The sequence below is a fragment of the Carassius gibelio genome, chromosome B20 (assembly GCF_023724105.1).
Source record: "Carassius gibelio isolate Cgi1373 ecotype wild population from Czech Republic chromosome B20, carGib1.2-hapl.c, whole genome shotgun sequence".
Taxonomy (NCBI): Eukaryota; Metazoa; Chordata; class Actinopteri; order Cypriniformes; family Cyprinidae; genus Carassius; species Carassius gibelio.
The window spans coordinates 5,777,338-5,790,145 of NC_068415.1; the positions used below are offsets into that span (position 1 = coordinate 5,777,338).

At 34.2% G+C, this 12,808-nt stretch overlaps 1 protein-coding gene across 2 annotated transcripts in view; it reads left to right on the top strand.

Moving 5' to 3' along the window:
- The window catches only part of LOC127983508 (solute carrier family 35 member F1-like), an 80,851-nt gene that overhangs the window by 62,627 nt on the left and 5,416 nt on the right, over positions 1-12,808 (top strand). For both annotated transcript variants that reach the window (XM_052585710.1, XM_052585709.1), the window contains one exon: positions 5,106-5,260. In XM_052585710.1, coding sequence (XP_052441670.1) covers positions 5,106-5,260 — 155 coding nt within the window. The remainder of the gene's footprint in view (positions 1-5,105; positions 5,261-12,808) is intronic.

Below are 12,808 nucleotides of genomic sequence, written 5' to 3' on the forward strand. Positions count from 1 at the left end.
TTTGTAATCCTGTTTGGATGTGACTTGGCAAAACTTGCGTCCTCAAATTTGGTGTATTTTATGACCCAGGAAGTCACTTAAATTTAATCCAGATTGATGCGGCTTGATGAAGTGTTGAGAGGCTGTGCCAAAGGCAGCATTTGGGTTGGATCCCAGGAGGATGCTGGCTTGTCACAGGGACATTAGCAAGTCTAGAGTCGCTTGAGGGGGCAACGTCATTAACTGTCAGGGCTGTTGCAAGTAACGTGCTTTATGCCAGAAGAAAGAACGTCTCCCGCCAAAACTGTGATGCCCTTGAAAAGTAACGAGGGCATGTTGATGACAATGCATTAGTTATGTTGCCACCGTCCTTGAAAGAGCATGAGAAAATTCATATTTATCTGTGCATCATTGCATATAATATATTTATTAATATACAGTGACTTCTGAAGTATTTGGGTGCTTAAATGAATAGTTCACCCAAAAATGAACATTTGCTTCTACAAGATGTAGATTAGTTTGTTTCTTCATCGGAACAGATTTGGAGGAAGTTTAGCATTACATCACTTGCTCACCAATGGATCCTCTGCATTGAATGGGTGCCGTCAGAATGGGAGTCCAAACAGCTGATTAAAATATCACAATAATCTACAAGTTATCCACACGACTCCAGTCCATCAGTTAAAATGCATGTTGAGTCATCAATACATAAAATTGCTTTCTCTAATGTAAAGTTATTTCATCTGAATCAGGAGAGAAATATGCACAGATCAAGCACTGTTTACATACTTATATATGTGGGTGGCTAATGTTGTGAGAGGAAAACAGGGGATGGACTGGGACTGATTTACTGGAGGAAGTGTTATTATGGATTATATACCTGTCTTTTGGGCAGATGCAATGTTTTTAAAATGATTATTGATGAATTTTTGATCATTGCAAACATGTACTCTCTAAAAGCTGGGTTAAATACAACCAAGTGCTGGTTAAAATATGGACAAACCCAGCTATTGGGTTGTTTTGACCCACTGGTTGGTTTTCTACCCAGAATATTTGGGTTAAACATTAAACCCAGCCGCTGGGTCAAAACAACCCAATAGCTGGGTCTCCCAATTGAGACTTGTGGATTACTGGTGGATAATTGTAATGTGTTTATCAGCTGTTTGGACTCTCATTCTGATGGCACCCATTCACTCCAGAGGATCCAGTGATGAGCTAGTGATGTAATGCTAAATTTCTCCAAATTTGTTCTGATTAAGAAACAAACTCATATATATTTTGAATACCTCTACATCGGGAGTAAATTTTCAGCAAATTTTCATTCTTATAAAAAAAATCTGAATGTCATTGCATTAGAAAACAAATCAAAAAGTGCTTTTTATTTTAAGGAATCAAAAGCTTTTAAGTAAAACACTTCAATAAATGTAAAATGTTTGTCAGGGATCTGCAAGAAATGGGACCCAAATGCAGAATGAGCAGACAAGGGTAATTTTATTAACAAAACGTAGACTGGAACAGCTGGGGGAATTTGCGGTGAAACAGTTCAAACAGATGGGCAGGGCAGACAACAATACGGGCAGGAGAGATGACCACTGAGACAGTCCAAGATGACCACTGGCCCAAGCACAGAGTAGTCAGCTCCAGAGGAAGGGCCAGGTAGACACGGGAAACCCGTAGCTTTAAGTGAAACTCAAATGTCACCAGTCTAGACGCCAGGTAGAGACTCACAAGACCAGAGACTTGACACGTGAGAGAGGTGAGCTGCTTCCAGGCAGTGGGGTTCAGTGGTCAGGAAATCTGAGTGGGGCCAAGACAGGACAATACACAAAAACAAGACTCAAAACGGCACAGACAATTGAAGACAAAGTGCGAACAAAGCAAAAGAAAACCAAAGCTATAATCCAAGAGTAAGAACAAAACTAAATCCAAAACTGCAATCACTTAAGCAAGAATAAATGAAAATTTAAATCGAATGAAAACAAACTAGATTAGAATACACAAAAATATTTCCCTTTCTTTTAAACTACACAAAGCTAAAGACCAAAAAGGACATAAACAACTAGATAAGAGATCAAAATAATTATAAAGCTCAAAGGGATAAATTCTGGGCCAAAAGACGGGTAAACACCAAAAACTAACCAGCAGAGACACAAGAAAAGAAACCCCAATATATAGGACAGTACACATGAGGATCAGGTGAAAACAATCAAGCAGACAAGGGCTAAACAAGGGGGCGTGACCAGGGGTAACAAGGAAGTGGGACAAGGGGAGCACGTGGCAGACACAAACAAAGACAGAACCATGTGCTTAGACACAAAACAAACAAAGAAACATGGAACAGAGACAAGATGGACAGGGCTGTCAGGGCAGGATCCTGACAATGTTGTTATAAAATGCAATGCAATGCATGCATTTGGATTATTATTATTATCATATTTTTTTTAGGTTTTTAAAAGTGTCCAAATATATTTTATATTAATATTTCCTTTTAATATTATTTAATACTATTTCTGCCACTATTTTATATATGTGTACTGTTACATTGCTCAGGGTGCATCATTAGTTAGATTTGTCACATCCACTCTGAAAATACTCAAAAAATGTTGTCATCACCTCCAAGTAATTAAAGAATTTTTAACGGGTTCATTCCTTCTGTAAATCCTTGCCTACAGACAGATCTGAACTTCCCCAGAATAGCAGGTGACAACTTATAATTCTATGATGTGCTACATCTCCAAACAGTGTTAGCAAGGCATCTGAATAAGTTATGAAGCCTTCTGCTCATCTCCGAAGCCTCATAGCCTGAGAACCAACTGCGTGTGAACAGCAGTGAGCTCTGAAATATATAGTGTGTTACAATCCTGACATTGATTTGTCCTTATTGGAGACAGGCTGATTATTTGTTTTTACCATTATTATTTGGATTTTAGAGTTGATCCTGTACTTTTTCTTCCATAGCAGCACTGTCACTAACCAAAAGATTAAAACGTGCTATGATACTGTGTTTTATGGTATCACAGTAATATCATGTCATTTTAATATTCACCTTAAAGCACAATATTAATGAATTATGGTGCCAATAATATAAAGGTGCTAACTAAATATACAAATGACCTTTTTTAACATTACAGTATTAATATTTGTAATGGGACCACTCATGAATAATAATAATAATAAAAAACTGTAATAATAAAATATAATAATTATTATTATTTTAATATCCTGAGTTGTCATATAATAAAATTGCTATTATTCTATCTAGTGGTCTCAGTTTTTTTTTTCTCTATGCTTTTCCCTTATATTCCAAACCAAGATAGGAAAAATATATAAAAACAAACAAAAAAAAATTGTGCATTTCACCTACAAAAGCTAAATTGGTGACTTGGTGAGATGCCAGACAGGAAGCAGATTTTGTAAGCATTGTCTGCTTTTTCATTTCAAAACAAATTATCATTATCTGTTTCCATTTCTGCTGCGTCTCCATCTGCTGGAATAAGAGTTGTGTCTTTTACCAACACATTTTGAAATGAATGGCCTGAGAAAACACAAGTGAATAATTCAATTTTTTATGCCATCCAATTCCATTATGATTGTGCTGTATGAATTATGACCAGAATATCACACCTGCTGACTTTCTGTCCCTTATGACATGAACAACTGAAAGCTGCTAACAGAGGAATATTGTGCTAAACTCATCACTGTAGGCTTTATCTGTTCAGCATGATGCTGCAATGTTGCTTTTTCTTATAATACATTATATTTATAAGAACACAGCTATGAATGGGTAAGGATTGTAAATAAAAGATAATGTACAGTAGTTATCACAAAGTTGCACCAGATCAAAACTCAGATGCAATGTAGATGTGTAGAATGTCATGATTGACCAATCGGAATCAGAATATTTTATCGAATTAATTACATGATGTGGTGATTGATTATTCACACATTAAATTTTGAGAAATTACTCTGAAAAGATAATTGAAAGTCATTGTTGTGCAAAGAATCAAACAGAGATTACAAAAACAAGGTTCAGCAAGAAATATTTTGTTTGATAAAATTGATTACATTTAATCTTTTGGACCATGTGAGTAAATGATGACATAATTGTCATTTTTGGTTGGGTGAATTATTATTATTAATAGGTCCTTTTGAGTTTATAAATAATTTCTTTAATGAAATGATACTCTAAATAATAAACTAAAACTGCCAGTAAGTGGTAGTAATGTCTTAATAATTAAGTTCTCGAGTCATTTATTCATTCATTTGATTCATTCAAATGGCTGATTGATTCAGGAGTGAAGTAAATGGTTCTTTATGAATGATTCATTGAATCATTAGGCTGGTTCGACTTGAAGCGGATCATCACCATCAGACCGACCGGTGTGTGAGATCAAAGAACCGCAAGAACATATTTATTAACTTCTTAATGAACTGTTGTATAAGATGAGTAACTTATCAAATTTGCACTCGTGTTATCTTGCACTTATATTAGCCTACTTCTCATGTGATACTTCTTAACTATGTGAAGTAAATATGAGACAAAATTTCAAACAGGGGCATTTTGCACCATATCTTGAATTTTCAGGATATTTTCTAGGCTCCATCATACAGTAAGTTGTTGCCCTGCCTCATATTAGTCATCAATCAACTGTATGAAATGACAGATGATCCACATAGGTCTGGGGCGGGGCAAGTGCGTTAAATATATTAATAATTTTAACGCGTCATTTTTCTCCATAATTAATTAATCGAATTAATGTGTTAAATTACCAGCCCTAATTATTATTATTTTATGATGTAATATAAATAATAATTATAGACCAATACATTAAATTATATCATATTGTATTTGAATACATTACATCATATATTCAAATAATTTTTTTTAAATATATACTTCACATTTATTATTAAGCTTTATTTAAAATTATAACACATTTTTTAACTCACAATTTGATAAATCGAACAAAAAAATGCATCCAAATTAAAAAGATTTAAGGTTGTTGATCAACATATATTTTTTTATTTTTTATTAAGGATATTCCCTCTTTATTGCACTGTATGCAGTTGTATTCAGATTTCCCCTATAGTGACTGATGTGGCTGTAACTCTTTATGTCCTCTCAGGGCTGCTGTACATTGGATTCAGCGCGTGTATGTTTGGCTTGTACAGCTTCATGCCAGTGGTAATCAAAAGAACCAGCGCCACAGCGGTGAACCTCTCCCTGCTGACGGCTGACCTGTACAGTCTCTTCTGCGGCCTGTTCCTGTTCCAGTACAAGGTTAGGATACGCTTTCACTCTCTCACTGCTCTCTCTCTTTCTCACCTCCTCACCACCACCAGAAGCTAGATGTCATTTCACCTGCTGTAATTTTACTCACCTGTCCCATTTTTCTCTCTCATGAATGTTGAGCAGAATTTCTCTCCTCTCCTTCTCAGAGGTCTCTGTGATTTCATTATGAGTCATGCAGCTTCAACAATCCTCAAAAACATGTTTTTTAGAGATTAGAGAATCCTAAATTCTGCACATCATTTATTTTTTCCCACCCAAAGTCTATGCATTTATAATGTAAGTTAAGATCTCTTGTACTAAAAAAACTATTTTGTTTTGCATGACCATTTTCCTGTGGCAGGATGAGAAAAGACAGATGTTTATGTGTTATGTGTTTTTTTCAGGATATTTTGGTTGATGTTCTGTCTCTATCCGTTAAAATAAACCTACCATTAAATGACAGACCCTTAATTTCTTTATAACTGGACAAGATTACAAAATTAGCAGGGGATCAAATAAATATTTTCCCAACAGTATACTTTAACTCTAAGCCATGATTTCCATCTTATAATCTGGTTTATTTCTGCTTATTTCTGCTTATTTCTAGCTTTTACTGTAAACGTTTTGAATTTCCTTACTTAAATGTAGTTACCAAATTGGCTGTTGAGTGAAAAAGTTGCAAACCCTGTTTGCAGTAGTGCTTACTTTGCCGTTAGGTTCAATGCAGTTTGTGCTGCCCCGTCCTTCAATACCAACCGCTTTCATATTGCATTGAAGCTGCTTTGAATTGAGACAGATCCACAATGCAATAACACAACGCCCTTAAAAGAAAGAGCAAGGATTTTTCACTGAAATACTAAGACGATTTATCAGGGGATTTCAGAGGCACTTTGCCTTCAGGGAAAAATCCAGCCACAATGTGAGACTTCATCTCTAAACACCACCATTACAACTAAAGCCATCACTGAACAAAGCCATTAGTCATACTGTACAATGAGCATAGTGTTTTAAACTCCCTCTCCTCGTCTAGAGCAGATTACACTGTCTGGAGAACAAAAAGACATTTTGCTTCTTTTGAATGAATCATTATATGGACGGAGTATCACACTGCTTCGTTTGAATGGTTACTGTGCTGTTAAAGTGAAGTATGGAAGGTGTTTTGCTGGTGAATAAAGCTGCTTGAATTTTGACTCTCAAGGTGAATGTATTAGGAACTTGTTTTTGAGCTTCAGTATTCATGAAATACAATTAGAGTGATGGGTATGAAACCAGCCCCCATGTCTGTCGCCATCGGCAGAAAGCTCAGGGTTACTGCGTGGTTTCTCGGCTTGCTGGGAATAGTTAGAAGTGGCTCAACGAAATCAGATTCAGTCTGAGCAGAGCGGTAACAAAAGCTGTAATCACATATATAGCATCTCTGGCTTTGTTTTCAGTGTCCTTGTGTGAAGAGGCTCAGCACAGCTGTCCCTTTCTGAATCGCAGAAATAATCATGGGTTTCAGTTCATGTTTAATAGACATGTTGAGATGCGTTATTATATAGAAATATAGCATATCAAAAGAAGTACAAAAAGTATAAGGTGTTGTTTTGCTAATTTCAGCAGTTTATTTATACTAGATACAGGAAAATAATGTATTTATGAAATACATCATATGATATTATAGAGGAGTAAGAAGAGATAAGGACTTGTTTTGCTCATTTCAGTATTTTACAAACACTAGATAAAGGAAAATAGAGTTTTATAACATTAGATTTTAAATTAAGAGGCCACACTATCTTTTTTTCATGCTTCAATTGCTCTTAACTTTTCTTTTAACTCTTTTTATTTCCTTGGTAACTAAGTACCTAACTTTTGATTTAATGTTATTATTAGAAAAAAATTTAGTAAAAAAAAAGCAGTATTCAAAGTATTCTGGTAGTATTATATTATTTTTTTTTCACTTCTAGTTTTTAAAATGTTCATACATAAGCTTTTTAGTACAGCTTTAAACAGCTCAATCAGATTTGGGAGCCATAACTATTTTGTAATTAGAGCTGTCAATCATTCCATTTCTTTATCAAATGAATTACTTGATATGCTGATTCATTAAATATGTCATTAATCCAAAGCTTTATCAATATAAGCTGAACAGAATAAGATATTTTAAGGGTGGCAGGTGAGACGTTTTTGGCTGCTGTATTGTGCTTTTTGTTTTGCTTAGTGTTTTTCAAGTGCTGTTTTTTTAACCTAATCATTAAACAAATGAATGCATTACATTGACAGGCATAGTATTAAGTAATCTTACTACGTGATGCTCATGTCTGGTATGATATGAAGAACATTTTCTGCATACTGTTCTCTCTGGTCATTGTGCTGTACACATAAAGGCTAGAGGTTACATCAGCTTGAAAGAAAGCCGGCAGACATGAAGCGCCTCCAAATGAATCCCTCTCCAGCCTTGAACTGAATGCCAGAGCCATTTGTAATGTGGTCATATGTAGCTAGAGCTCTCTGAGATTCTCTGCACGCTGTTGTTATTGCTGTTGGCTATAGTCTGCACCTGCATTCTCATCTCCTTTATTTTTGTGTCTGGCCCTTTGTCTTCTCAAACCTGGTTTCTGCTCACGATGCAAACTCAAGGTCCTTTTGAGTTTATAGCAGAGCCAAGAAGTCTGAGACTGCAATGATGATCTAATATCATTAAATGAATAAGAAAGGACATAAAAGATAGGTGAAATATTTCAGATTCTGTAGGTCACTAATAAGCTAATTTGTGACATTCGAGTACAGACAGTCAGATGCTTTTGCTTTTACACTCTTTTGGATCATCAGGGCTATTAGAGTTATAAAACATTACCTGACATAAATTGAACATACATATTAATAAAAAAAATAAAAAGAAAATGTCAAAACACAAATAAAAAAATTTAACATTTCAAATTAAAGTGAAAACGTAAAACATAAAATAAAGAATAACAATATTAATAAAATAATAATAATAATAATAATAATAATAATAAAAAACTTTAATCATATTTTATTGATAAAAAAAAAAAGAAACATAACCTACCTTACATTACCTGAAATAAAATAATTTTTTTTTTATATAATTTTTCATATAGTATAACTTGATTTCCCTAAAATAACTAAAGCTAAAACTGAAATAAAATGAATAAACCTAAAAAAAATTCATAACAAAAACACAACAAAATTAATACAATTTGAAATGTATAATATATGAAATAAAACAATTCAAACTATTAATAAAAACTATTGGATATTTCACTGATTCTAAAATAACACTTTTTCAAATTTAGCAGATTTTATAAATGCAACTTAAGTGCCGCAGTTATATAAAGAACAATAAAACAAAAAAACAAAAATTCTGAAATGTACAGTATACAATTTTGTCTCAAATTGCTTTGCTGATAATGTAAAAATGTTAATGCATCAATAATAATACAATTTTTATATATATATATATATATATATATATATATATATATATATATATATATATATATATATATATATATATTAACATTTAATCCAGACCATATTAAATGTGTAAAATAGAAGCATTTTTGCTAGTGGTCTCAAGACTTCTGGTTCCCACTGTATATGAAACCTATCTGTGGCGGACAAATATTGGCATTTACACACTCTTGGCTGAGACCATTTTGAACGTTGCCTGTATGTTTTCACAGTGATTTGCCGCTTGTCAGACAGAAGATGATGAGAGTGTGTTTGAAATTTGAATTTAAGCTGATTCCCACAATATCCTTCGATGTTCAGCTGAGCCAATTCAGAAAAAAAAGGAGCTGTAATGATTGAGTTCTGATGTTGATGGGTTGCCCAATTTCCTGAAATCTTGGTAGCCTGTATAGATGTGTGACAGAAGCATGTTCTCGCTGCAATTAGACTTTGATTTGCACTTGATTTGCACTTTGTGGCTAGTTTGGAGCATATTCCATAAGGAAAAGTAGATCATTTGATGGTTGGCTTTATCTTCATATTGGCAGTGGTCGGGTCCAGATTAAATTGTTAAGACTGTTAATGAGAATTTTACTGGAAGCATGTGCTGGTTACTGAACAAATCATTAAAAAGACACAGAGGGAGAAGGGAGACTCTTCAATCAGCAGATAAGACAATATTCATGTCTTTAACTGCGTGTTAGAGTAATAGGATTTGAACTGCCTGACTTGAATAATATTCTCCAATCAATATAGACAGAGTGAAGTTTGTTATGGGTATATTCTATACATTCTACTGCTGTCAAAATTAGCTCATTAACACATGCGATTCATTTTTCCTAAAATATTTATTGCATTTAACGCAGGGGCAGGGCTAGGGTTATCAGCCATTACCCACAACAAACCAATGCCATTGTGGGATTTTAAATGCTCCCATAAAAATGCCTCGTTTATTGAGGACAGTTGTTAGCCGACTAATTTTATTAATTGAAGTGAGTGAATATGAAATTTGAATGTGGTTACAAAAGCTTGCATGCTGAGCACAGTCTGTTTTAAGTCTATTATAGGTCATTTTAGGTCATTCGAGTGTAATTAGTGGGTCAAGACATGCTTTTCTTTGCAGGTGGTCTGTGCTGCACAACTATCTTGGTTAGCAGAGTTTCATGTTGCATTTGGAGTTTGATTTCCATAGTCAAGGAACAATTGATTTTCTGGTTTTGGAAATGTTTTGAGATAAGCAAGTGCAAGTTACATTTAAAGAACAAGAAGGAAGGAAAAATAAAATTGACTGATTTTACACAATATTAGATAAAAGTTATTATATAGGGGTATGTTTTAGATCATTTAGATAATTTCACTATTTTGAAATTCTTCAGACAATATACAGTGTTTTTTTTCTTTTTCCCTTTCTCTAATGTAAATCAAAATGTTTCAAACAAATATTGTTGAGGAAATTTATTTAGAAATATTCCAGTGTTTCAGTCTTTTTCCCTTTCTCACATCAAAATGTTTCAAATACGGTATTTATTTATTTATTTCAAACTGGTGCCTTTGGCCTTATTTTTCTCAGTGTAGCTTTTTATTAGTTTGTTTGTGTGCAACTCAAAAATAAAAGTTGATAAAACAACTATGATAATATAAAAAATTTCTACAAAAATGTAAACAAAAGAAATATAAAAAAAGCTACTTCAGGAAGGTAATGAAATTGATCCAGCACTAATTGTGTTAATTGTTTTTAACACATTAAACAGAAAATATTAAATAATAAGAAAATAATATAATTTTTCACACATAGCCACAGATTTTCTGAATTTGGAAAAGTTTTGAGATAAGTTAGGAAATGTTACATTAAAATGGAAGGATAAATACCATTGGCTTTAGTGTAAGGGAGTAGATAAATAGTAGTGTCGCTAATAACCTTTTACTTTTTTCAGTAAGATAGTATGTATTTACCATCAGTAGTCGTTTTTAAAACACTGAAAACAAATATTGGATTCATTCTTTTTATTGTAAGTTTTTGAACTTATGCACCTCAAATGTAGGGTGACCACCCGTCCCGCGTAGCGCGTGCGCGCACAGCGTTTGAAGCCCAATTCATGCGTCCCACAAATTGAGACTGTGTCACACATAATCAATGCTTGCTCAAAAAAAAGTTGGTCGCCCATCTATATCTGGAGTCACCAACCCGTCGATCGCGGTCGACAAGTCGATCTTGGAAGCATTTTAATTAGTATAAATGTTTCAAAATCTGAGAAAAAAAGGTGCGAGCCTCCGGTGCGAGTTGGGAGGTGCGAGCCTCCGCTGACTGCGCGCGCACCTCCCGAAACAGATGAGACATTTATACTTGACTCGACTGTTTTAGGCTGAAAACCAGACCATACAACTGATTTAGACGCGGGTGCCGGTGTGATGAGATGTACTAATATCTGTCTGCTCGGGCATGATTGTTTTAGGCCTGTAATTGATTGATTATTGAGGTAATAGGGATGGCACGGTTCGCTTAAAAAAAAAAACCAAACCGTTTCTGTTGATGCATGCGCATTCTGGCTTCCCAGACATTACAAAAACATGAGAGAAACCCCCCTCCCCCTGGACAAATTATTAACTCTTGTTCAACGCGAATGCTTTATATGAGCAGTACTTTATTCTTAAAGTGAATAAATTGTAATGAAAAATATTTGTCGATTCTGTCATAAGCATACAGTACATCAGCAATTACACTCGTTAAGGGGAATAGGGCATTATTAATATACCATGTAAGGTGGTATGTGCTAGAAATGGGTAAACCACTATCAGTGACTCTGCCAATGGAGTGGAGGCACCACCGCGCAAGGCAGTGTCCCACATTGTCCCTCAGAAACATACCCCTTGTCCCCCCTTGGGCTTATTAGCAGGTGGTCACCCTCTCACTCAAAAGTGAGAAGTTGTTATACCATGTTTAAACCAAGTCAGTAAATTTTATTGTAATGTGATAACACTAGCATAACAAGCATTTTCTGGGTCAAAATGAACATGTAGACAAAGGTAGACAAACTATAAAGCCATGTGTAAGTAAAAATAACAAGGACAAGTTTTATTCTTTTCGAACCCTTCTTTAACACATGGCTGTTTGTCTCTTGGACAGTACAATCCATCTTTGGTTCATAACTTTCATTTTGAAATATGACACTCAGAACACCTTGCATATTACAGTATGATTTATTGTGAGTATGGCATCTTTTTTTTCAGGTTGTAATTACATTACTGTAGCCTTATTGAAAACTCTTTTCTCCCCTAATGCTTGGGGGGAAAGGGGGCACCATGTGTCTGGCTTGAAAAAGCAGGCACTTTATCATACTTATGGTGGCATGTAGCAACACTTGATATATTTAAATGAGCAACCTGACACACCGGCGATGTAAACAGAATATATTCCTTTCCAGCAGATATTACTCTTGCCGGCTCTAATACCCTTGCAGTACTGAAAAATCTCTCAGGCTGTGCTCAATCTTCCAAATTTTTGCCAGAACCATCTGCCTAATTTCTAACCTGTGATCTGCACTGAACTCTCAGGTGTGTTAATTAAAAAAAAAAAAAAAAAAACACTTTGGCAGGATTTTGCCACATTTTTTCCCTGCTATTTTCATTTTGAAAGATTTTTCCACCTCAGTGTAAAAAAAATAAAGTATTTCCTGTATATGTTTTATCTCTCAATGTGACTTTGTTTCTTATAATTGCAACTTTTTTTTTTTTTACCTCAACATTAAATATAATAATTGACAATTTTTTTTCAAAACTGTATTTTTCTCACAATTGCAACTTCATTACTCTTAATTGTGGTTAATATATACAAACTGTAACTTTATTTCTTTTAATTTCAACAATATTTTCAAATATTTGTAACCATCACAATTTTGTACTTTATTTTTTTATTCTTTTAACTTCATAAGTCAGTTATAGCAGCTTTATCTATCAAATTTGCAACATTAAAGCAAACAATTTCCATGAGCATAACTGCATTTTATAACTTCGTTACTTGTAATTATGATTAAATATCACAATTGCATCTTTATTACTTGTCATTTCAGCTTATTTTCTTAGAATCTTGATTATTTCCTACAATTG